The 26,310-nt window shown below is 41.2% G+C and overlaps 1 protein-coding gene across 11 annotated transcripts in view; it reads left to right on the top strand.

Annotated features, from left to right (window-relative positions):
- Nucleotides 1-16,602, top strand: part of EVI5 (ecotropic viral integration site 5) — a 147,938-nt gene extending 131,336 nt beyond the window's left edge. For 9 of the 11 annotated variants that reach the window (XM_075003390.1, XM_075003386.1, XM_075003393.1 and 6 more), the window contains one exon: nucleotides 15,320-16,602. In XM_075003390.1, the coding sequence (XP_074859491.1) occupies nucleotides 15,320-15,631 (312 nt within the window). In that variant the 3' untranslated portion in view covers nucleotides 15,632-16,602. Of the gene's footprint in view, nucleotides 1-13,653; nucleotides 13,814-15,319 lie in introns of all 11 variants that reach the window. The other 2 variants (XM_075003385.1, XM_075003383.1) reach the window with 2 other exon arrangements.
- The last annotated feature ends 9,708 nt before the right edge of the window (nucleotides 16,603-26,310 follow it).

The following is a 26,310-nucleotide window of genomic DNA, read 5'->3' as shown; positions in this document are numbered from 1 at the left end:
TAACACACATTGGCATTATCAGGACTCTACTACAGAACTTCGGCTGGAGAGTCTGCCTTAGAATCATGCTCCTGAATTTAACTTTTCTGTACAAAAAATACTTTCCATTCGTCATGGCTGAAGAAAAACCCTACAAATGCAAGCAATGTGAACTGATGGGGGTGTGTTCTCTTCCTGAGTATTTCAGGCTGTCTGCAGAGTGTACTTTAGTAGTATGGACTGCCCTGTTAATCTGTGTGACTGAAATGTAAAGATGTCAGTTCAGGTGCCAACATTAATTGTTTCACTGTTGACAATTTCAGATTGGATTTAGTAATAAAACTAGTGCTCATTTTATTTTTAAAAGCATCGGTATTTTTAACTTTGAAATTAAGCTGCCACAGGATTTTCAGTCTGCCACATGTGAGAACTGAGGAATCTAGGCGCACCTTGCATGGGAGTACACCAGTCCTTGAGTATTGTATATGTGGGACTATCAAAACTATCTTAGCAGGTCAAAAAAACTTCTGAATTCCTGTGCATGTTGCAGTCCTTGTCTGCATCCTAGACATTATGTACATGCAAAAAATATGCTGTTAAAACCCATCAAGCTGGGTTCTCATCAATTTAACATGGAGCTGTTGACTGAACAAGTAAGGAAAAGTGCTGAGGAATTGTCGTTATTATGTAGGTTGTAGAATATCTTCGGGTAAAACTTTTTGGTACACATTGCTTTTAAAATATTTAATCTTATTCCATTTAACATCAGTTGCTTCCTCCTCAGACTCCCCTGAAGGTGATCTTGGGATGCTGTAGCTTAAGTACAAAATCCCACTTTTTCACAAGCCCATTAACACCTGAGATTCTCATTTGAGAAGTGTATTTCTTATTAATATTTTTTGGGTTTTGTATGGTTTTTTAAATGAACATCCACAGATAAAGAAACCTCTTCAGTGGTTGAACAAGTGAGAATAGATAAAAGCAATGTATGTGGCCAGATAGCACTCTGCTAATTTTCCTCCTTCTTTGGAAAGCCTAACGAAGGGCCAGTGAGAGAGAGAACTGCAGCTCAGATTCCAGCATCACTGTTCAGGTTTTCCTAACTTGATCCTTCAGCAGGGACTAAAAGGACTTGCTTTCTATCTCTGTAAAGTACAGGCACAAGTTGTGAAGTATACCATAGGTGGTGGCTTTACACCAATCTGGGATTTGGGCCCATGGCTTCCTACCATTCCTTCCCATCCAAGACACTGAAGGTGGAGGAGTATGAAGGAGTATCATGGTGTTGACCATATAAAAATGCAAAAAGACTCTTGAAATCCGAATGCAATATAAACTAATATAAATAAATGGGTTTTAAAATTTCTTAGACTCCCTTGATTATCACGTTATTCTTTTGTACTAGCTAATGTGGTTTTAGTATCCATGGAAATCATAGGCCATTTTTGTTTTCATCTCTGTTGATGAAGCATGTGGGCCTAAACAATCAAAGGTGATAACACGTCCCTATCACTGTTCAGCATTAACAGTTTTAAACAAATCCAGGATTAAAAGTACAGATCGTTTAGCCTGCTTAGTACCATGGACAACAAACTAGGAATGTCAAATGTTTTGTGTGGTGTTTGAGACACATAAGGCAAAGAATCAAAACAAGGCAAAAACACTGCAGCTGAAATTGAGTGAAAGTTTGACAGTCCCTCTAATTCAGTCAAGAAGCCCTTGATGGGGAAGAAAGGATTTGTTCTGTTCAGTTTTGAGTTAGGAATGATTAATTTCATGCTTTCTCTTTTCTGCTGCTCTTGGTGTTTGTTTTTCTTGAAATGGCAGTACAAGATGGGAGTAGTGAGCCTTTTGTTGATTTCAGGCTACCCCATCACAGAACTGCTTTGGGTTGGCAGGCTGTCCATGACAGCTTTTTTCCTGACCCTTTCCTTACCTCCCAAGTTAGGGGCAATGTTTGGTTAGTCTGATCAGGTTTCTGTCCATCATTGGCCTTTCTTGGGCTGAACAGAGCTGGATGGGCTTTTTCCTCTTGCTATGCTCTTGCTATGTGGTGCAATTAAGACTGGGATCAGATGAAAAGCCAGCAGAGAAGGGACCAGAGTAAAATAATAGCAAGGGGAGAGGAGGAAAGGGTGACATTAGGGAGAAGCCAGAGCAGGATCTTACATGTGTCTGGCTGGGGTCCTTGCAGCACTTGTAGTCAAGTATTGCTGGTGGTCTACTAAGATCTTAATGTCACAATTAGCAATGCATTTGCTGTGCCTGTGGTAGGGGTGAATTCCTGGCCCTTGTCCCCTCAGTCTCGTTAGGGACCCCAAAAGAGTGATGGGCAGAATAGCCCATCTTCTCATCATTTTGTTCACTAGTTAGCCCTGAATTTTGGCTCTACGTCTCTCTTGAGAGGAATGGCCTTAACACGTTGCTTGAGTGATCTCTCTAGACCTCTTTTTGTTTGAATTCTGTCTTTTGCCTTTTTTTTAATCATTGCCTTTTTAAAAACAATTCTTCGTGACATGCCATTGGGACAACTTGAGATCCTTTACTTACTTTTCATCAATTAAGCTCACAACTGGAGTTAGGCCTTTTAGTCACTAGTTTTCACAACAGTCTTCTGTATGTGTAGGTTGGTAGAGTTGGTAGTGCTGAGGCTGCTGTTGTCATTAGGCCTACTGTAAAATTTCTCCTGCAGCTAAGCCATCTCCCACAACCAGCCAGAGTGGTCTCTGACTACAAATACAGGCAGCTCCATGGTATGAAGTCACATGGTCTTGTGAACAAAGTATGCATCTAAGAATGTACAAGTCCTGCATTCTAATACTAGCATTAATACTGATTCCTTCGGTTGCCTTAGTCAAGTTGCTTGACCTTTCCGCATACATTTTTTGGGGGAGGGTGTATGGAGTCAGAGTGGGTGGTGTTTTTCAATGAACTTTCCCATTTTCATAAACAAGAAGTCCTGTGGCAACTTATAGACTAACAGAGAGGATGGAGCATAAGGTTTCGTGGGCAAAGATCTGCTTTGTCATATGCTTGAGTTGGGGGTTCCAGAGGAGGGTTTAAATATATGGGCTTATGAAAAGGAGGGGGTCCCAGTCAAGAGGAGGGCCAGAGTTGACAAGGTCAGTTCAGTCATGGAGGATGTGGCCCATTATCACTAGTTAATGTGGAGTTGTGATGTTCCTCTGGAACCCTCCGCTCATGTATCTGGCAAAGCGTGTCTTTGCCCACGAAAGCTTATGCTGCAAACTATCTGTTAGTCTATAAGGTGCCACGGGACTGATTGTTGTTTTCGAAAATACAGACTAAGTTGGCTACCTCTCTGTTCAAAATTCACCAGAATCTACAAAACATTCTAGTGACAGAGGACATAGGAGGCCCAGTTACCCTAGACTATTTGATCAGTTTTACCTTGTAAAAGATACATGAGATGTCGACTTGGACACATTCCCGCACCAACATCTGGATTGCGAAAAGCTGTGGGGGCAGTGAGACCGCACACACCAGAACAATGCATACTTGCTCCCCTAGACCAAAGCATCTTCTAACTGGCCATGATAGTAGTGTGGGGGGGAAGCAGTTGTGAAAGCATGAAGGGATAGTTTCTTGCAACAGCATCATCTATGCCCATAACATATACACTCAACCTTTGTGCCAATCAGTACCTTAGGGCTAATGCTTGAGGTCTTGGAAATGATATTTCTAGGTGGTAGGTAATGGGAAACAGAGCAGAGATGTCTAGGTAGTTCAGTGGCCACAATGTCAAGGTCATTTTCAGTGAATTCAGAGTGATCAAATGCTGCTTTTGAAATTGTTTCCCTATTGTTGCGTCCCATAAACACTTTCATTTGAATCTCTTTGTAGGAGATGATTCTGGGAATTTTCCCTCCACCTAGCAAATAGTTCTTTATACCCCTTCCCATGGCTAGATCACCTGAAAACTTTTCAAAAATCTGTATTTTATTACAGATTTTCTGGATTTTAGGAAAATAACTTGAACGAACTAAATCTAATTTATAATGACCAAATACTCTTTTTTATTAATAAGACGAGCTTAAAAGTAAGGTATAGGTTGAACCTCTCTAATCCCAGAACTTTCTCTTCCGGCAGCATCTGTAATCTGGCATGATTTTAGTCAGCCAGATAGCACTTGTCATGGGTGTGGCCAAGTTTCCTGTGGTCCCATAAAACTTGTTTCCAGCAACCAGTCCTGGCTCTCAGTGTTCTGTGTTGTTTAGATGTAGTTTATCCCTAAATGACTTCTAAGAGCCCAGGAACAGTGGGAGTGTTTGGTAATGTGCTAGACTATGTTGACTTCCGATGGGCCAGGAAATTCCCTCATTCAACAGCGGTCAGGTCCCAAGGTTTTCCAGATTAGAGCGGGTCAACCTGTATGTATTTTCCTCAATGTTTTTTTGCTACTATTTCAATCACATATTTGCTATAGAATTTCAGAGTTTAAATGTCTTACATGACAATAGCACAACCATCATTTTCAGCCTCATAGTGCAGTGATCAAGAAGTCATGACCTCCCATTGATCGCTTTATTGGTTTCCTGTTCTGATTCACTGGAAACCTTCTGGTCTGAACATTTGTCACCAGTTTTAATCTTTGTCACGTTCACAATACAGCAGCCCAGGCTTTGGTAAAGCTGATAGAGAGCACACAGTTAGCATCTTGTTTCCTTTTGGCTCTGAAGCCCTTGATTGCTGATTAAAGATGTAAAACCACTTTCTATTTAAAAAAGAAAAATCTCTTATTCACATTTGTAAAAACAAATGCAGACCAGTCTGAAATACAGAGCGGTACAGGAGATTTTAATACATGAAAACTGGCGTAAAATGTCATGGTTTTAATTAATTTACAGACAATTGAGATATTCCTGCCATTTGTTCAGCCACTGGGAAGCATTTTTTACTGCAAGACTGGATATAATTTCTAGAACCTGAGAATACAAAATGGAAAGGCAAAATGTACTAAATAGGTGCTGTAAAAATAAGCCTGAAATGACTCAATCTTGGAAACATGTTGCTACTGTTTTGCTGTTTGCTTATGACGCATGGCTATGGTTTGAACGCCGTCTAATGATATGGTCAGCAATGTTCATTTGCTTTAGCATTTCAGTTTGTATGCTGCTGTTAACATTACGTATTTGTTTCAAATTAATAGTTTAGAGAAGAAAATTGGTTTTAGATCCTTCGTCAATTGGAGAATTGAGCAGTGAGCAGTGGTTATCACTGGTAGTCACAAGTCTAAGGGGTTAACTGCATATCTTTACCATTCATCATGATTGCAGTTTCATTATCACTGTTACCCTTTTCACTCCCACTGTTCACAAGTAAACTGAAATTATCTCAATCCAGAACATCTTTGCATTTTTAAAGAGAACTGGTCATGTTGATATGAAGCCGAATGTGGAAACAGAGCACAGGCTCCAACTGCCTCAGGTTGCCTGGTACTTCCATGTTGTTGGCTTGATGTGTTCATGGCAACCCAAGCTCTAGTGTCATACCAGCCCCCATTCATTTTGTTGCTGTGTCAGTTTTTTTTTTGTCCTAATTACCAAAGCAAGTAATGGATCATGCCCTAGGTACAGGAAAAACAGAGTTTCATTCTAGGCACCAGTAAGCCAGTTGTTCCTCTAGGATAGTACGGAACGCTAAACCCAGCATGAAGCATGGGAGTGTTAGGAGTAAAACGTTCTTTGTCCAGGGGATCTGCTTATGGGACAAACTTCACACAGGACATAAACAAATCCAGCATCTGCCCACATCCAGGAAACGATAAAGCCTTTATCTGTTGTGGGGAAGGGAAGGGAACTTTCTGCCATAATGAGTAAGAGCACTAGAGCTGCTTGTCTACTCCAGAAACTATTTTATACCCCTCAAAAGGGTGAACAGCCAGGCCCCCTATCCAGTCCTCTGAAGACCTTCATTAAGGTAGGTTGTGGTATCCTAGTTATTGGAGGTGTTCAGAATAAGTTAGACAGACATCTATGAGGGTTGGTCTTGGTTCTGTATCACGGCCGGTGGGGGGTGGACTGTGACTTCTCAAGGTCCCTTCCAGCCCTACATTTGATTTATAACTGCTAATCTGTTTCAGGTGGAAGATGCCTGGGTACTCTGGTGGTAGCAACATTATAAAAGCCTGGGCTAGAATATACTAGTACAGGGATGAACAGACTTTTTTATGTTGGGCCCCACTTTTCTTCTCCTCAATTAGCTGGGCCCCTGAACCTGTCTTATGTCATCCGAAGCAATGGAAATCTCAGTTATGTTCATACGAAAAAGAAACGCTATTGGCATGGGTAAGAAAAAAGTATGTAAAATGTACAAACCTTATTAATTGATATATAAATGTGACTACAAATGCATAAAAACAGTAACATATTTCAGCATTTTTAATGAGATGAATGAGCCTGAGATCTAGCAGCCAATCATGCTGCACACCCCCCTTACAACTTTTCATGCCCCCCAAGGGGGTCCGCCCACCAGTTTGCTCACCCCTGTACTAGAATATAGCTGTCTGTATTTATTCATAAAGGTCAGTGCCCAGCTGTTTAGCCAATGTTATTTACTAAGTACCTTTTACAATGAATGTTCATTGTTTTTAGAAAGGCTTGTCACTCAATGTCTCATTCCCAGTGGATGATGCTTAGTTCTCAGTGTGTGACAAGTAACTGATCACTGTACTACTTTGGGCCTGACTGCAGTTTTTAAATAACTTTAATCAGCTAAAGAGCTAAGCTTGGCAAATGTTCAGATATTCCCAAATTCTATTTCAAGGCCTATATGGGGGCCAATGGGACCTTCCATTTTTACTATTACATCAGACGGACCCTTCTGCTAGGAAGTAAGTTTAAGACATACCACCACCAAAAAAAAAAAAAATCCAGTTCAATATTACCAGAGACAAGAAATGTCATTTATGCCTTCTCTGTATTTTCAGAACACTGTTTAGTTCTGTGTTAAGCACTGTTAACCCCCTGAAAATTTGAAAGCAAGTTTTGAAAGGCTCTTACTGCACAGCTTGTGTACATGATCAGGGTGTTTCCTGTCTTTAACCTACAATGCCTATCAGGTTGTTGAAGCGGCAGCTTCTACTTTGCGTTGCTTTTGGAGATATTTACTGACTCATTCTACTCTAATTAGTTACTGTGATTAGGATTTTGTGTATTGCATTGTAGTTTTCCCTTTTTAAAAAACTACGGAAGTTCATGGTGTCAATGATAGACAATCCCATAGCTGGAATCTACACGTTAAAGGAAAAAAATCTTAGTGCTGCAGAATAAGGGGTGTGTGTGTGTGTGTGAGAGAGAGAGAGACAGAGAGAAATAGGATCAGATCATTTTTATTTTATTTGGTTTAAGGTTAATTACTGTAGGGAAAATGATTTTGCACCTTTTTTTTCCTTTTAAACTGATCTATTATGAGAGTTTATAGCCTAGTCCAATTTTTCAGTTTCCCCAGATATTTTACTTAGTTGGTCTTTTTGGGGTTTTTTTTGGGGGGGTGGGGTGAGGAGGTTGTACTGCACAAATATTTGGTTTTCACTTCCCTTCTTTTACTCCACATCTCCTCTCCCATCCATTGACAGCTGGGACAATTGCTGGTTTTAGCTATTTGAGTTACCGCTATCTCTTTTCAGTTCTCCAGCAATATGCAGAGAATTCTGTTCAGATTACCTTTGCTGCATAACACATTTTGTGTTAGGTTTCTGGACAGGAAGAGAGGGTGTTACGTACTTGAGCAGGAAGTAGCAAAGGGTATGCAACATCACTCCATAGTTAGTTTGTATTGTAAACTGTGTTGGGCCCCTGATAGAAATGGTCATATCATCCTCAGATCTTGAGCTGAAACAGAATTTTTGTAGAAAACATAGAGTGATTCAAAATTGTTCCTTAAGAGCACCCTAACAATAGAGCTACTGTATTTTTTGCATGTTTGAAAGTGACGAATAGAGCTGTAACCTAACCCTATCTACCCTCCTCCTCCAGCAGAGATCTAGTGCCTCCTCAGGCTCACTGGGGACCTTTCCTCAATTCAGACCTCAGGTGCCCACAAGCAGTTAATTCTGTTCCTTCAGCTTTTAAATCTGGGACTAGGTAGGGCATTGGTGAAACCAGGAGGTGAGTGGTGGAAAAATACCAGGTGGCCACATCTTTCTCTTCCACTCATGTACTTTGGAAGGCAGCAGAAGAGGAGAACCCCTCAGATTGTTTGATAAAGGAGGCTGATGAGCCTCCAGTTATAAAAAGCTTGTATGGCACCAGATTGTCTCAACCATTTAAGGCTCATGGGCTTTTCTGAGCCACCCTCAGTCCCCATAAGCCTTACTAGGGTTGTTTCTTCCTAAGGGGCAGCTGCTTTTCTGTCGGGCAGACAGGGTGTGCAAATGGGGACTGGGGAGCAGCAGGCAGGTTCTGCTGAAACCTGCCCCTCTTCCCTATTCCTATCAGCCATGTCTGTGCATCTTGTGAACCTTGGGAAGAGATCTCCAGGTCTTCAAACATTAGACAGGGACAGGACAGCAGCTACTTTCCAAATTGGAGAGAGAAAAGAACAACCTGCAAATTTGCTGGAATAGCACTCCTGTCTTGCAGCCATTTAGGAGCTGGGTGTATTAGAACTGCTGCACACAACCATGCTTCAGGACCATGGTAAGTAGGCATCTGTGGCAAACAGTTGGGGCAGGGGAGTAATTCCCTTGCCTCAGTATCTCCTATGGTCTCCTTAATATGCCCTGCTTTCTTGAAGATCATCTGGAGTTCACAAGAACAAGACATCTGTCCCACAGGCCACAGGGCCATCTTAAAAACTAGGTACATTCACACAAACTTTGAGTAAAGTTCAAGTTCCAGGCATAATATCCTGGCTTGAGGATGCAGCTGCTAATATTAACTAAAAAGTAAGTTAAACAGGAAATGCAGTCACTGAAATAAAAACCACAGCATGAACTCTGTCCAGTATAGTTGCAAATGTGTAGTGTCTGTAGTGAATCAAAGTACCGTACAATTTCCTTTAAATGGGCTTTGAGTATTTGTTCATTTGGTATCCTTACATAGTCAGTTAATAGAGGAAAGGTGTATTGTGCATTACTGGGTTCATTTATGCGCTGTTGTGGTTTGAGAGCCAGTTGTACAGCTCTCTTCAAACATTTGTCCTTGATCTTTTGCATTTGATCCTGCGCTGGAGTGAAAAAAAGTCTGCAAATTACTGTAAAAATGAAAGATGTATTAAAGTGATGGTCCTGCTAATTATAGTTAAATATTTCCTTTAAAGTAACTAACATCATTGCCATTTTCATGCCTTCTGCTTTGTCAAACGTCCAGGAGCAGCAAACAGGTTCATGTGAAAGTTATTTCCTTAAGATCAGTGACAGAATCCAAACCTAATTTTCCTGACATAGGTGGGAACTAAATTTGCAGTGGAATGAACCCTATTTGGATCTTTGTGTTGTGAACTGCTGTATTTGTAGAGACCTGTTTTAGGTGACAGACAAAATCTCATAGTTGCAGACATGAATATTAGCTGTCTTCTCACTTGCTGCAGAGTTCAGGTTGTGGTGTTTTTCAGAGCGAGTGTGGCTTATTGTGGAAGTGCAACCTAAACATCTTGGGGTTTATTTGCTTTGCCTAACCTTCTTTAAAGGGAAAATGTATGGTTTGAGTTGATATGTGCCTGCAAACTTAATTTCCTTTCAAAATGTTGGTGTGGAAATATATTTTTGCATTATTGTTCACCTGTAAGGGCTACTTCAGTTTTAACTGAGACTTAAAAGCCTGTTTCTTTATTGATGGTTAGACAGTAGATATAATTTCCTTTGAGCTAAGAATATGTATAATAAAGGAGTTGGTAAGGCTTTTTATAGGGAGCTCTTCAGTGACGGTCTCTGGATTGGGACCTCCATCTAAAACAGTATTTTACTTTTAGCAGGGGGCAGAGGCCAACAGTCACGAACTAAATGAGGACTAAGAATCCACAACTCATTAGACACCATAGGACATCACAGTTGAGGAAACTTAAAAATTTTACATGTGTTTGGATTAAGTTGTTTTTTTACTGATGATTAGCTTATATAGGGTTAAATAACTGTTATATTTTTGCATAACAGATTTTTCTTCCACTGTGGAAATTGAATGGAATCTGTTTTATTTTTTTGTTTGTTCTTTTTTTTATGCTTAAATCTGCCTCATGAGACTGCTAAGATGGTAGCTTTCTGTTAGCTTCTCTTATGATATTCACTTAGTGTTAATGACGTTCTCTGCTATAACTAGATGTGGTGGTTAGCATAGTTTCAGTAACATTTTAGTTTACTTTTGAATCATGTCTGTTTTGTAATCAGGAAATCTTATTCAAGTCCAGAACAAAAAAGGGCTCTGATTTTCTTCAGATTGTTCCTGCCATCATAATAAGATTTGCATAATCCAGTATTGATTTTTTCCATGTGCATTTAATATGAAAAATCTGTTGTCCTACCTTGAACTATTATTCAGTGGGAAAAGTGCCCATACTTTGATCCATTTTCCAGACTGTAGAACTGCATTAATAATCACTGTTGAGTGGTTTTACTCTGCTAGGCAAGCATTTTTAGGTGTAACATGAAGTAGAGCTCTTGACTGTGGTTTCTAAAGGCTTCAAAAGAAACCAAAATGACTGTTTCCCTTCAATGCCAAAATCTCTATCACGATCTTACCAGTATCAGAATATTAATCTGTCATTTTTATTGCATTTTTTTCATTTTAAAACATGACACCCTAACAGAGTTTATAGATGCAATCATTGTTGTCTCAAACATATGTAAAGTGGGCATCTTCAAAATACAATCTGTAAGAGCTTTTGTCAGGGTCCTTTATTTGCTACATTTAATAGAGAAAAACTTTGAATTGTGCTAAAACCTGAAAATTTCTTTGCTATCTCTTTCTTTCATGCATGTCTTGATGAGGCAGTCAGCTTCAGGTAAGGATGCTTTGCCAAAGTTCAGTGACACAATTCTTATATGCCTGTCTTCTTTTAACAGCTCTGAATTCAGAAACATAAATTCCATTAGGCTTGAACAGTGCTTGTTTTTAATCATGGCTTTGTGGTGCATTGCATTGAGTAACACAAAGCATGCATTCCTTTTTTCAGAATGTTTCTCATTCATTCCTTTTTACATGAGAAGGCTTATGTCAGCAAATATTGTCAGCTACTGAGATTCCATTGATACAGCTAGCTTTGTGAATGACAGGGAAGGGGCGAAGTTGGAGATGGTCGTTTTTGGTCACATGGCTACTAATTTATGATCTTGTAATATCTCCTAAAGACATCCTGTCCAGGCAGCAGTGAAAGTATGGGTAAGGCTACCATCACCTGAATTATTAATGGCATTTGTGGGTGTACTAGGCCTGCTGTATTCCCAGGGTCAGAGCCCCTTGCAGAACCACTGCATGAAGAAACCACCTAGTGTCCTATAAATGCTGCAGAAGCAGTGTAAAGGGGTCAAAATGAGGCCTGTTAATACCTTTTATGAGAAGGAAAGCTAATCCTAGCACTGGAAAACAGAACTGGAACTTAACCAGTCATTGCCTTTCTCACAATAAGGGCTTTACTGGCTGGCAACAGCTGTGCTATGCTCAGGGATGTAACTCTAGCCCCTGACTCAATCTGGGCTGCCCTTGAAGGGCTCACCCTCATTTCCTGCAAAAGGAAATGACCTTATAGTCAAAGATGGTACTGGAAAACCTAAGGGTGTGGCTACTCTAGGAAATAGGTGACTTTAATAAAGTTAACTTTATAACACTAGATTTTATAAAGTCAAGGCTGAGTGTCCGCACTTCCTCACAAAGTGGACCTAGTGTGTCTCCATTAAATTACTTAAGTTTGACTGTGGCAGCAGTGCCTTGGAGGTACCTATCCCACAGTTCCTGCAGCCTCCTTGCATTCTGGCTTTCTGTGACAGTGTCTTATGGGGGGAGAAAAATCACTGCAAGTGCTTGTGGGCATTGGATGTCATCATGATCCCAGAGTACGTTGCCCTCACTCCCCCTTCCCGCTGAAAACAAATGTCCAAATGAATTTTTGCACCACTGTTACATGTCCCACATCCCTGGTGTACCCTTTGTGCATGCCCTGTGAACTCGTGGCATAAATGCCCATGTTTCTTTTGCTGGTTCTGAGCTGCATCAGGACAGATTCATCTCCACACACAGTGAAGAGGTCCTGGATCTCCTGGTAGATCCATGCTGGGGTTTTTTTAGCAACCCTGTGAACTTATGGCCTGGTGTGCTGCTGAGGTATGCCCAAGAGCCCTGCTAGCCACGCTGGGCAGAAAGGAAAGGAATTCATTTACCTACTTCTGGCTCACCTGGAGAGCAGCGGAGGGTGAAAATGATGACTAGAAAGGACACATTGAGGGCATTGTGGGATACTTCTGGAGACTAATAAAATCCATTTTAATAATACTGTCTTACAAAGTCGAATTAAGGCCAGTGGAATTTGATTTTGGCATTACTCATCGTGGAAAGGATGTTTACAAAAGCCAACCTTAGAGCCCTTTAAATTGACCTAATGAGCCTTGTAGTGAAGACTGATACCTTATAAAATGGACCTAAGCCACTTAAATTTGATTTTATCCTCTAGTGTAAACAAGGCCTAAGTTTTATTCTTGGCCCTTGCACAGACTTAGTGACCTTGACAGATCACTTGGTTTTGCTTTAGTTTATAATAAGAGAAAATGAAACAGAGTAGAGCTTGTGTGTCAGATATGTTGAGCCTTGGTTCAATAATATCTGTTAAAAGCTTTAATATTCTGTTGCTCCTTAAATGAAAATATACGAACAATTAAGTTCTTAAATTGGCACTCCACAGAGCGCATGCAGGTAATGCTGAATACCCCTTCACATACTGAATAATCCTTCAGTCCATAGCAAATTCAGTAGGTAGGAAGAAGGACTGGAGGATCTGTGCAATGTATATTTCACTGACAAAGCACCTCTAAGCCTGCAGCTCATAAACCTACTGCTTAGTAAATATCTGAGCACTCCCTTAGTGCTGGTGTGATGCACAGCCTTAATTTTGGCCGGGGATACCCTTAAGGTTATCTCTTGAATAGTAGCGATTTTTGTTATTCGAAGTGAATCCAGAATAGCGGCCCCAAGACGCAAGGTTGAGTTCTGCATAGTGAAATCCACCTTCTAGGTTTCAAAGTGACTGCTTCAGTTTGGCTAGTATTAGAGACCAGAATGATCCTAATGAGAGGCTGGTTGTCCCACCATGAGTTCAGGGTTTGGGCTGCAGCATGGTTTTGGCTGCTTTTATATTTTCCACCAGCTGGTTTGCACCACCCTGATTAGCTGTCACCCAAACACAGGTGCAGTTGCTGCTAATTAAACACCTGAACTGTATTAACAGAATGTATGACTGACCTCTGCACAAGTTTGGTTCCTTTTCTTCAAACATAGTTCAGCTAGTGGTAATTCATGTCTCTGATGTTTGAGGGCAGTTAGTGGTAGAAGTCCATCCAGTCTTGCCATAGAACTGAAGCAAGCCTCTGTGATCTACCAGTGCAGCTCCAGTGTTATGTGCCTTATTACAATATTCCAAGTCTTCAAACCTCTTTCCTTAAAACCTTTCTTACCTTCCTTCTTTACCCCTCCCTTCTCTCTGCCCGCCTCTCCTTGTTCCATCATTTAGGTTTGTTTGGGTGTGTCTACACTAGGAACGAACTTTGAAGTTAACTTCGAAGTTAGGCACTACATCGACGTCGCCAGCAGAGAGTTTGCACACATTTTCCCTTACTTTGAAGTTCTTACTCCATTCCCAGGAGTGGAGTAGTGCCCTACTTCGAAGTAGGGTGAGTGTAGACGCTCTACTTTGAAGTTGTACTTCTAAGTAAGCAATTTCGAAGATATTTTTGTAGCGCGTAGACACAGCCTTTATGTTATGGTATTCTGCCCCTTATGCAGATAGTCCTTTACGAATGAGTTTTTAACAACTAGGTAGGTGAAATGATGATTTTTCCCAAATAACCTGTATAGTGCCCGTGCTCTGTGTATATCGCTGTTTACGCTGACACTATATTTGTGGTATCTGTGGAGGACACCATCCCCTTTGCAAACAAGTGTAGAAGTTCCCTGCTCTTTGCCAGCAGCATCACTGTACTGAAATGTGGGGTCAATGCAATGAGGTGAATTCCACACACTGCAAGAACTCTGCAATGTAAAGTGAGCTTGTTAAACGTTCTGTACTGTTCAGTCTTTCTAATCAGAGCTTCTGTGTCTAGATTTTTGCCCTCTCCCACCATTCTCATGTGTGACCTTTGTGCTACAAATAACTATTTATGTAGCAGAGCAAGACTTGATGTCTTTGGGAGTCTTTTAGACTTCCAAAATAGCCTCAGAAAGTTTCTGCAAAGCAGTTATGCTCTCTCTGTCCTCATGCTTTCTGAGCGCGATTGACTCCTGAATATTGGCCAGGTAAATTAATCTAGGCAAAATTCTAAGAACTAACGTCCCAAACATCTTCTACCAGGTAAGATTAGTTTCATTAAGTTATGCTGAGCAACTCACTTTTTTTTTTTTCTTCCTTCAGACTAGCTTAAGACTCTGGTCATAGCAGCTGACTTATCACTACAGTTGAATGTACTTGAAATGCAGATATTAAGTGAATTTTACTTGCATTCCAATTGATTTTATAAGACATTATTCTTTAATGTGGAGAGAAGTCTAGGAATGTGTGTGAGGAATGGTAAGTTTCAGAGCAAGAATGCAGGTTAAAACCTTCATGCTGTGGTTTATTGGAGTTTGAGTGAGTGGGAAGAATAATAATCTTTCAAGGTGGAGACAACCAGTTCTGTTGCTGTTGACTTGCTCTTCCACAAAACATTGGCAATACCCCCCCACAAAGCTTTTCTTCTTGCTTTGTAATTTGATGACCGGCACAAAATACCCTCCCTGAGATAATATAGAAAATAGTGACTGTCCTGTAATATACAGCACTCAGCTGTAATTTATTCTCACTGGAGATATCCAATGACAAAAGAATTAGCCTCAAAAACCAGAGGAAATTGCACCTACAAGCCAGAATTTTCAGGAGCATGTTTAGTTGCTCTTTGGTACCAAAAGTGAAACTTTAGATAAGCCTGATCTCAGAAAGTGCAATGTGAACGCTCAGCTCGCATCTTCCTAAAATGTCTTATAGGACATTCAAATTCTAGTCACTCTTGGCAATCTTGGCCCTGCTTGCATTTATAGATCATTCAGTGTCAGGGATACTTATTTCCCAAATATGTTGGCCTTCTTTCTCTTGCTTCTTTCTTCACCTGTGATTAAATGTTAACTCTTTTTTTTTTCCCCTACAGATCAGGTGCCTAAAAGGCCAGAAAGGCTTCTCAGACCAACCCGCTTTTGACGGGATTCACATTGTCAGCCATTTGATAGGAGATGATGAGTCCTTTCATTCTTCTGATGAAGATTTTATAAGTAACTCCATGCAGGAGGGTGGGGTCCATTTTCATTTACACAGAAGGACTGCACAGATGGCTTTGGACCCAGCTGTGGTAGATAGTAGCGAGAGTGATACTGAAGGAGGCCTAGATACTGGGGATTTGGACAAGATTAGTCCAAAGCGAAAGAACCAGCAAAGAATGGAATCCTACTCTACTACCGTGTGATCATCACTGTGACTAGCATCTACAACTTCAGATTTCTTTAAGGGTTAGGTTGTCAAATGACGAGAGACTCTCAGCTCTTCAATTAGATAGCTGTTGTGGCTTGTCTGACACATTTTGTATGTAATATATGTATATATGGATACACACACTTTGTTTGCCTTCTACCTTTGCCAAATCTTCATTGCTGATGTATACCATACAGTAGATGGGGAAGAAGTTGATGGATGACCGTTTTAACAGTATTACTGAATGTTCCTTGTTTTAGAAAATGCAAATGTATAATTTCTTTACATGCATAACTATTTTGCAGTTCATAAACTTGGGGAAAAAATCTTTCTTCAAAAGAAACTGTTCTTGTGCAATATTTTATCCTCAGTGAACAAATGTGTTCTTTTTACATTGTTACCCATTTGTGATGAAGATGGATGTTAGACTGGCTGGTCATGATATATGTCTTATTTTTTGTTGTTTGAGACTTTTTTTGGTTTTAATTGAAAATTAATGGAAACCCATAAAAGGCTCCCAACACAAGCCTTTATTTCTTCTATTTTTATACATACAGATTAATGGTTGCAAATGTCCGAAAGGTTTTTAAAATTATTGACTTTTAATTTTTGTGCATCTGCTTTTGATGTTTTGCTTAAACACTGGTCAAAGTTTGTTAACTGCAATGTTTATTTTGTACATGTTTATATTCCTCTGCAGCAAGCTGAAAATGTATATTGCACATGTTATATGAGGAATATAAATGTTTCAAAATGACTAGTTTTGGCATTCTAACAGGAAAATGAATTTGGTATATGTGCATATTGGTAATGAGTTATGAAATAAAGGAAAACACTAATCTTAGATTTAATCTGTTTAGCTACTGTCTAGCAGGTTCATCTCTGACTAAAATGCTTGTTCAAAATTGCTATTGACTGAACTTTTAACTTCATATATATATATATAAAATGATAATAAATTTTTGATTTAACAAGATTGGTAGCACTTACTGCTTAACTGTCTATCCTAGAGATTGTGTAATTGATTAAATAGTGTATCCAGAGAGGGAGTTCAGATAAAGAGGGAAAATATTTTTATCTGGTTTTAAATTAACTACCATTCCAGTGAAGAATTGTTCAGTGCAGTGAAAACAGATACCTATATTAGGTTATTCTAAGGAATTCTGTTGCAGAAATACTTGAAAACCAAAAAGCTAATATTATGACATTTAATGAAGAGCCACATGCTTTAACGTGGAGCAGTAACTTCAGTGAAGGCAAGCTGGGTGACTGGTCATGCCTGTCTTTTTCCTTATACCTACATGAAGCCTGGATTAGATCTCAATTTTTTCTGTCCTTTCCAAGGCCATTGCGCAAAGTGACTTATTTCTATCCTGCATAACTATTTTAGACATCAATCTCTGGGATGTCCCTAGACCAGGGTATTTTTTGACATAAATGTACCACCACCATTCTCCTCATTTACAAATTCCATGGAAGTATGTACTGTTCATATTACAACTGGACTCCTTATGATTTTAAAGGAATGCAAGGACACAGCAGTATTGCACAAGCTTGTTTCTTCTAAAAATACTAAAGTTCAGTCAGACACCTAACTCCAAGCACTAGTAGTACCACTGAAGCGCCTATAACCCTACTCTCCCTGGGCTGCCTACATCTTGGCTTTCAATTTTGAAGATTTCTGGTCTTGTTTGAATGAGGCGGATACAGCAATTTTTACTTAACTAATTAGGTTAGTTACAGAACCTGACAATTTAAAGGAAATCAGCTACATGAAAGAAGTGTGCTTTGGGCATTGTGGCCATGTTATCTCTCATATGTAGATAATATCCAGGCAATAACTGACCATAAAATGGGTCAGCAACACCCATGAAATGAGTAGGATGACCACACTGCCTTATGGCAAATACAGGACACCAGCCTCCAGGGATGGGGCTGCTGTTCCACATCAGGGCTCTTCAGCCATGGGGAAGGCTGCCCTACGGTGAGGCATGAGGAATGGGGGCTCTGCAGCCTCCTGATGGGGGAGGGGAAGATGGGAGCTGTCAACTTACTGGGAGGCAGGGAATGCAGCCACTGCCCTGTGGCAGAGATCTCTGGCAGCAGAGGGCTACTGTGCTGGGGAATGGGGCAGCCACCCCATGGCAGAGCTCATTGGCAGGGGGGCTGCCATTATGGGCTGCCAAGGCATGGGGCAGATACTCAGCAGAGAAGCTCCCTGGCAGTGAGTGTTGCTGCCCTGAGACACAGGGACAGGGAACAGGAATCCCACAAAATACAGGACAATTGGCCCATTTTCTTTTAAAAAGTCGGGACCTGTGGGACAGCGTAAATACCTGTCCCTGGAAAAATGTGATGGATGGTCACTTTTCGAATGAGGTGCTATGTGAGCTCCTGGTCTTTGCTACAGTTAGTTTTGTGAGCATCAAGAAGTCGAGAGATTGGCTGGGACCCCTAGGCAAAGTGGTGGTGGGGGGGCCTTTGGTACTCCTAGAAGGTTCAGGGCCTTGGGTGGAAGGGGTGGGGGCTTGGGACAGCCAACTCTCAGCACAGCCTGGAGTGCAGGGCACCATGCCCTACTCCTCTGTAGCCAGCCCTGAGAGCTGCCTGGAGCAGGCCTGCTGCCAGGGTGAGGGAGGGGAAAGGTGGCAGTTGCCTCTGGGCCCAGCTAAAGTAGCAGCAGCTGTGACTGAAGCTCCAGGCCCTTTTGAAGTGCCACAGAAGCACAGCTGCACCATGGCATGTGTCTGGAGGAAGGGTGGGCAGTCACCCTAGTCCAATGAGATTCATTATTTTAACACCAGAACCCTGCTAAAATGTGTCACAGCGAAATGATCGATTAGTTTGGTGCCAATTGCCTAATTTTCCCCTAATACACATCTGTCCACCTTGTTTGCACCTGGTTCCTTGGCACCCAAGTCAATCGGCAAAGAATCGTTCATCACCTATCATTAATACCAGCTGCGTTTCTCTCAAAGGCAACGCTGTTCTGCCCTAAGTGACAGGAGCAAAATTCAGTTGGAGGGTGGTTATAAAATCTTTTTTTTTGTTTGAACAGCAAAGTGTTATGATCTCTCTGTAACTACCTGCCTGCCCAAATGATAGTGAGTGAGCTTAATTGGCAAGGGCAGTTTTTTGAACTTTGTTTTTATGTATGTCAATAGCACAGATTGTTTAATCAGTGGAAGCGTACTAGAGAGGTGTAAGCCTGAACCAAACAGCTGAATTCTACGCCATGGCCAAATAGGAGGTGATGCCTTCTGGATAGGCTCAGGCCACCTCAAAGAATGTGTGAGTCAAAATTTCTGCAATCATTCCAGAGAATTTCAGAGTGATCGACATTTGTTGTTGCAAGGAGACCATTCAGTGTTGCTTATGTCGTAGCAGAGCCAGTGAGTGTGGGAGGAAATATGGGTTAGAGCTCTCATGTCCAGCACCCTCAGGACCTGGCTGGTCCCAAATGAGAGGCTTTGCTGGACTAGGGGAGGTCATCTGCCATTGACCCCTCACCCTCTGCCTTGATTCTGGCCCCCAGCCTACTGCTAGCAGCCTTGGTGCTGGTCCTGCTGCTAAGGGCTCTGGCCTCAGCCACGACCCTGCTGATAGAGGCTCCAGCCTGGAATTCTTTGGTCTAGGAACATCTGTGATCCTGCCATACCAGAGAATCCCAGTTTTAGAAGTACAACCCGTAATCCCAAATTGTCTGGATTTTGTACTAAATTTAAAAAGTGTACTTTAAATGACCAACAATGTGGGCAACATACTCATTTACATGTTAATACATGAATACCTTAATGAGACTACAGTGCATGAGCTTACCTGACCTTCCAATAGGATCTGAAGTTAACACCTATCCTAAAATTACAATCTTACCATACTTTAAATTGCAAAATTGAAAAGCTGAGCACTGTAATTAAGTGAGGCAGGCAGGTGTATAAATTTACTTTTGAGACTGAGGAGCAGGCCAGTAGTTAGGCAGCAAGAGGGTGCCAGTGAGCCAGGTGCAGAGAAAAGCTGTGCTAGGGAGTTAGTGAACAGCAGGTTCTATTTAAGTTATATTTCTTACCTGGGGGTGAAAACACTCCAGTTTCCTCTTTGGTGCTCAGAGCTGCGAGAACACAGTGTGGAAATTGGTAGCCTAGATATCTGCTTCCTAATATGAGAAATAATCGGACCTGAAAATGCTAGTTAATAAACAAAACTGTGGCATAGTTGGCATGATAGATACGTGGAGTGGGAATATTGGTATTCAAGGTTCAATTTCCTAAGGAAGAGTGGACAAGGGGAAAAACTTGTTGCCTCTAATATCGAGAATGTTTGCACTGGGACTGAGGTTCAAATGGAACTAGGAGACAGATATGTTGCATGTATTCAGTTAAGAATGAAAAGGGTTAAAAAAAGATGTCATTGTAAGGGAGGTCTGTAGATCACCTAACTAAGAGCTGGGGAGGGGGAAATGTGGCTGTTTCTAGACAACTAAGAGTATCATCCAAAGCATAGAACTTTGATGGTAATGGGGAATTTCAGCTACCCAGGGATCTTTTGTGAAAATAACACTGCAGAGCACAGATTATCATAGAATGCTAGGACTGGAAGGGAGCTGAGGTGGTCATCTAGTCCAGCCCCCTACCTGAAGCAGGATCAACCCTAACTAAATCATCCCAGCCAGAACTTTGTCAAGCCAGGACTTAAAAACCTGTAGGGATGGAGCTTCCAGCACCTCTCCAGGTAAAGCATTCCCGTGCTTCACCACCCTCCTAGACACTAGCAAGTTCTTTCAAAAGAAGGGGCTTTTTTTGAGAAACCACACTGTGTCTACACACAAAATGCATTCTTCAAAAGTAAACTGGAAGAACGCAGTGCTCCTTTCGAAAGCACTCTTCCACTCCCGTTTCAGGAAGAATGCCTTCTTTCCTAAGAAAACATGTAGATGTTCCACAGGGACCCTCTTTCGAGAGAGCAATCTTCATGGCACCTGATTTTTAAGATCCCTGGCCCGTTCTTTCAAAAGCGCACGGGCTGTGTGGACACTCACTTTCAAAAGAGGAGATCACTTCTTTTGATCTGCTTTTTTGTGTGTAGACTCAGTCTTTCAAAAGAGGTTATTTCAGAAGACCTCTTCTGGAAGGCCTTCTTTTGAAAGATGTCTGCGCTATAGACATAGCAGTGAAACAGTTTTTCCTAATATCCAACCTACACTTCTCCCTCTGTAACTTCAGACCATTGCTCCTTGTTCTGCCATCTGTCACTACTAAGAACAGCCACTCTCCATCCTCTTTAGAACCCCCTTTCAGGAAGTTGAAGGCTGCTAATAAATTGCCCCTCACTCTTCTCTTCTGCAAACTAAATCCCTCAGCCTTTCCTCATAGCTCATGTGCTCCAGATCCCTAATAATTTTCATTGCCCTCAGATGGACCAGCTGCAGTGCATCCAAATCTTTGCTATACTGCGGGCCCCAGAATTGGACATAATATTCCAGATGAGGCCTCACCAGTGCCAAATAGAGGGGAATAATAACTTCTCTGGATCTGCTGGAAATGCTCCTCCTAATGCACCCCAATGTGCCATTACCCGTCTTGACTACAAGTGCACGCTGTTGACTCATATCCAGCCTCTCATCCACTGTAATCCCCAGCTCCTTTTCTGCTTCACTTCTACTTTGCCACTTGGTCCCCAGGCTGTTCCGTCCCAAGTGCAGGACTCTGCATTAGTATGTGTTGAACCTCATCAGATTTCTTTTGGCCCAATCCTCCAATTTATCTAGGTCACTCTGAACCCTATCTCTACTGTTCAATGTATCTACCTGACCCCCTAGCTTAATGTCATCTGCAAATTTGCTGAGGGTGCAATCCATCCCCTCATAATAAAGATGTTGAACAATACTAGCCCTAGAACTGATCCTTGGGGTACTCCTTGAACCTGACCACCAAACAGACACTGAGCCATTAATCACTACCTGTTGGGCCCGACCATCTAGCCAGTTTTCTGTCCATCTTAGAGTCCATGTATCCAATCCACACTTCCTTAACTTATATGCAAGAATGTTGTGGGAGACTGTATCAAAAGCTTTGCTAAAGTCAAGGTATAAGACAGCCATTGACTTCCCCATTGCCACAGAACCAGTTACCATGTCATAGAAGCTAATCAGATTGGGCAGGTGTGTCTTGCCCTTGGTGAATCTGTTGACTACTCTTGATCCCTTTCCCCTCTTCCAAATGCTTCAAAATTGATTCCTTGAGGAGTCCCTCCATGATTGTTCTGGGGACTGAGATAAGGCTGACTGGTCTATAGTACCCTGGACTGTCCTTTACTTTTTTAAAGATGAGCTCTACATTTCTCTTTTTCCAATAATCCAGGATCTTTCATGATCGCCACGAGTTTTCAAAGATAACAGCCAAAGTCTCCGTAGTGACATTTGCCAATTCGCTCAGTACCCTGTGATGTATTCAATCTGAACCCATCTAGCTTTTCTAAGTAGCTCTTAACCTGTTCCTTCCCCGTCCAGGGCTGCCCTCTTTCTTCCTGTACTGCATTGCCTAGTGCCATAGTTTGGGAGCTGACCTTGTCTGTGAAGGCTGAAGCAAAAAAAGCATTGAATACTTCAGCCTTTCCCACATCATCAGTTACCTCCCTCATCCAGCAACAGTCCCACGCCCTCTCTGATAACTCTGTTATTGTTAACATGCCTTTAGGAACCCTTCTTGTTGCCTTTCACATTCCTCGCTAGCTGCAATTCCAATTGTGCTTTTACTTTCTTGATTATCCCCCGGCATTCTCCAACCATATATTTATTCTCCTTTTTAGTCATCTGTCCATGTTTGCACTGCTTATATGCATCCTTTTGGAGTTTAAGCTCACCAAGGATTTCCCTTGTAAGCCAAGCTGGTTGCCTACCATATTTGCTTTTCTTACTGCTCATCAGGATGGTTTGTTCCTGTGCCTTCAATAAGATTTCTTTAAAATACTGCCAGTTCTCCTGAACACCTTTCCCCTTCATATTAGCTTCCCAAGGGATCCTGCCCATCAGTTCTCTCAGGAAGTTGAAGTCTGCTCTTCTGAAATCAAGAGTCTGTATTTTACTGCTCACATTTCTTCCTTTTGTCAGCATTCTGCAGTCTACAATCCCATGATCACTGCAGCTCAGGTTGTCACTCACTTTTATTTCTCCTACTAGTTCTTCCCTGTTTGTGAGCAGCAGTTCAAGTTCTTGGAATATATTGGAGACACTACTTTATTTCAGAAGGTGGAACAAGCCACTGGGGACAGGCTGTTCTAGATTTGATTTTGTTGAATAGCAAAGAACTGGATGAGCATTTGAAAATGAAAGGCAGTATAGGTGAAAGTGATCATGAGATGAGAGGGCTCATGAGCACAATAAGGAAAACGGATTTCAAGAAAGCAAGGCAAATTCTCAGACTTTGTAGGTAAGACCCTTTGGGAAGCAAGTTAAGGGGGAAAACAGTTGAGAGTTGGTATTCTTCAGTGCGATATTAAGGGCACAATAGCAAACTGTTACACTGTGTAGGAAAGACTGGAAGTATGTCAAGAGACCATGTTGGTTTGACCAGCTATCCTCAATAACCTGAAATTAAAAAGAAGCCTACAAAAAGTGGAAACTGAATCATATCACAAAGGATGAATATAAAGAAGTGGCACATGTATGTAGGGACAAAATTAGAAAGGCCAACACACAAAGCAAGCTCAGACTAGCTAGAGACCTAACATATAACACAACATTCTACAAATAAATTAGAACCAAGAGGAAGGCCAAAAACACATGATAGACCTATTATTCAGTTGGTGGGGGAAGCAGCGACAGAGAAAATGAGGGAGGATCAGAGGCTGAAATAGGAAAAGAGCAAGTTAAAAATTCCTTGTACAAGTTAGATGTTGGCAAGTCACCGGGGCTGATGAAATCCGAGAATACTCAAGGCGCTGAATGAGGAGTGATCTGCAGTTAGTAATTAGCTTCACAAAAATCTTGAAAGACAGGTGAGATTGCAAGGCCTGGAAAAGGGCAAATACAGAGCCAAGCTATGAAGAGGGGAATTAGAGACCAGTCAACTTAATTCCAGTACCCAAAAAACTAAGGGAGTAACTAAGTAAGCAATCTAGCTAGCTCATAATAAGTTGATAAGTAACAGTCAGTATGGATTTGTCAAGAACAAATCATGTGAAACCAGCCATTAAGGGTAATGAGCCTTGTGTATAGAGGGAAGCAGTAGACATTGTATGACTTAACTTTAGTAAGGCTTTTGATACTGTCTCATGTAAAGTCAAACAACTTAGGGACATGTAACCTAGATGTAGCCACTGTATAGGTATGGCATAGCTATTCCCAGAGAGTCGTTATCAGTGGGTCACAATCAAACTGGAAGAGCATATCAAGAGGGGTCCCTCAGCGATTGGGTCTGGGTCTTGTTCTGTGCAATATCTTCAGCAATGATAATGGCTTACAGAACATACATACTTCCAAGTTTGCAGATGATACCAAGCTGGGAACGGTGGCAAAACCTTTGGAGGATAGGATTGAAATGTAAAATGTTCTGTACAAACAGGAGACGGAAGTAAGATGAAATTCAATAAGAACAAACACAAAGTACTCCGCTTCAGAAGGAACTATCAATTGCACACATACAAAAAGAAAAATGATGGCCTTGGAAGGAATACTATGGAAAGGGATGGGGGGTCAGCATGGATCACGAGCTAAGTATTAGTCAACAGTATAAAACTTTAACAAAAAAAAACAAGCATCAGTCTATGGAGTGTTGTAAGTAGGGTTGCCAGCTTTGTTTGACAGTATTCCTGGTGATTTCATCACATGACAATCTTTAATTAAAAATGAATATTTAATTTCTGGAGACGCTAGGCTAATCCTGGAGGTTTGGCAACTCTAGTTTTAAGCAAGACACCAGCAATAATTCTTCTACTCTACTCCATGCTGGTCTCAGTTGGAATATTGTGTCTAGTTCTCAGTGCCGTATTTCAGAAATGACGTGGACAAATTAGAGAACATCCCAAAAAGAGCATCAAATGTGTTTAAAGGTCCAGAAAACATGACCCATGACAGAAGATTGAAATAAGGGGATTGTTTAGTTTGGAGAAGAGAAACCTGGGAGGGGACATGATAACCATTTCCAAGTACATAAAAGGTTGTTACAAGGAGAAGGGAGAAAAATTGTTTACTTAACTTCTGAGCATAGAACAAGAAGCAACAGGTTTAAATTGCAGCCTGGGCAATTTAGCGGGGGCATTAACTGATCTAGTTGTCATGGTGGTTAAGCACGGGAATAAATTGTGCAGGGAGAATGCTGGACTAGGGCATAAGATAATAGTTATAATTTAGGACTTCTAAAAAAAAAAGGAAAAACTGAATCCATACAAAAAATGGTTGATTGATAAAGGAGATATGGGGAAAAGAAGATTCCAAGTATAGGCCTCACAAAGTCATAATCTGGCCTTGCCTACTGCAGGTTATGGAACACCCTTCACTGAACCGTTTTAAGAGCAGGGTAGACTAATACCTAGCAGCGATGGTCGAGCTACTTGGTCCTGTCTTCTGTGCCAGGGACTGGACTAGATGACCTGTTGAGGGCTCTTCCAGGTCTATGATTGTTCCAAAGTTGGCAAACTTTGGAAGCCTAAAGCTTTTGATGATTGGCCAGAAAGCCCTGAGTGCTATTTAAAATTTTCTCCTCTGGGGCATCGCATACTTGTTAGAGCAAAACTACCTCAGGGCTTTATCATTGCAAAATCTGTGGCTTAAGCTACTTTTTAAATGTGTGACTGTTAATTTTTTTGCTAACCTCTTTATCCAGCACCTGTTCATTATCTTTTTTTCCCCCCCCAGGATTTATGTCTGAGAGACTTTCTGTTACACCTGGATCACTTCTTCAAGGTTTTCTTTCCAACTTAGGGACTAGAAAATGTTTACTATTTTTTTAAAGCTTCTGGATGAGCGACGACACTTAACTGTTGACAAAAATAGTCACTTGTGTTCATCATGTTCTTTAATGTTATAATCAACACATCAGCATAGCTAAAGGTGTGGAGTCTGTAGCTTTTTATACCACTCATTTATACCCTTCTGTTCTGTTCGGTCCCTCTGGGACACCTGGCATTCACTACTGTCAGAAGACCTAAAGTGCAGTAGAAGACCTGTGGTGCGCCCAGGGCTGGCTCAGCAGACTTCAACTGCAGGGTCTAAAACATAGTAGAGCCTGCAGTCCAAGGCCCTGTGCTAGGGTGGGTGAATGGAGGAGGAGGGGAAGATCTCGGAACCCAAGAGTCATTCAGCCAGATTTGAAGTCTAGCTTCAGACAATGTACAAAACAGATTTTAGTCCCACATTAAGTGGCAAGTCTTGGTGCAAAGTTAACAAGGGATATACTGGGAGGGGAACTCTCACCCATTCTGCTTCTTTTTGTGTTCTGTCTGGTGAGCTTTTAGGTAATCACAAGGCTTTTTCACTGACTTTCATAACAAGGTCTCAAGTGCTATAGTGAGACTGTTCATTAAAAAGCAAGTTGTTGGTCGTTGTGGATTTCTGGATTGAGTTAATTTATATCTAGATCTAAAGCAACATTCTACACTTTTTAAGATATGTGAAATCCTTGATCCCAAATATAACGTACACTATGAATTTTTCTATCTTTATTTTGAACCAGGTATAAA

The sequence above is a fragment of the Carettochelys insculpta genome, chromosome 9, assembly GCF_033958435.1.
Source record: "Carettochelys insculpta isolate YL-2023 chromosome 9, ASM3395843v1, whole genome shotgun sequence".
Lineage (NCBI taxonomy): Eukaryota > Metazoa > Chordata > Testudines > Carettochelyidae > Carettochelys > Carettochelys insculpta.
Note: the sequence above shows the minus strand (reverse complement) of the source record. Positions and strands in the feature narration are given on the sequence as shown.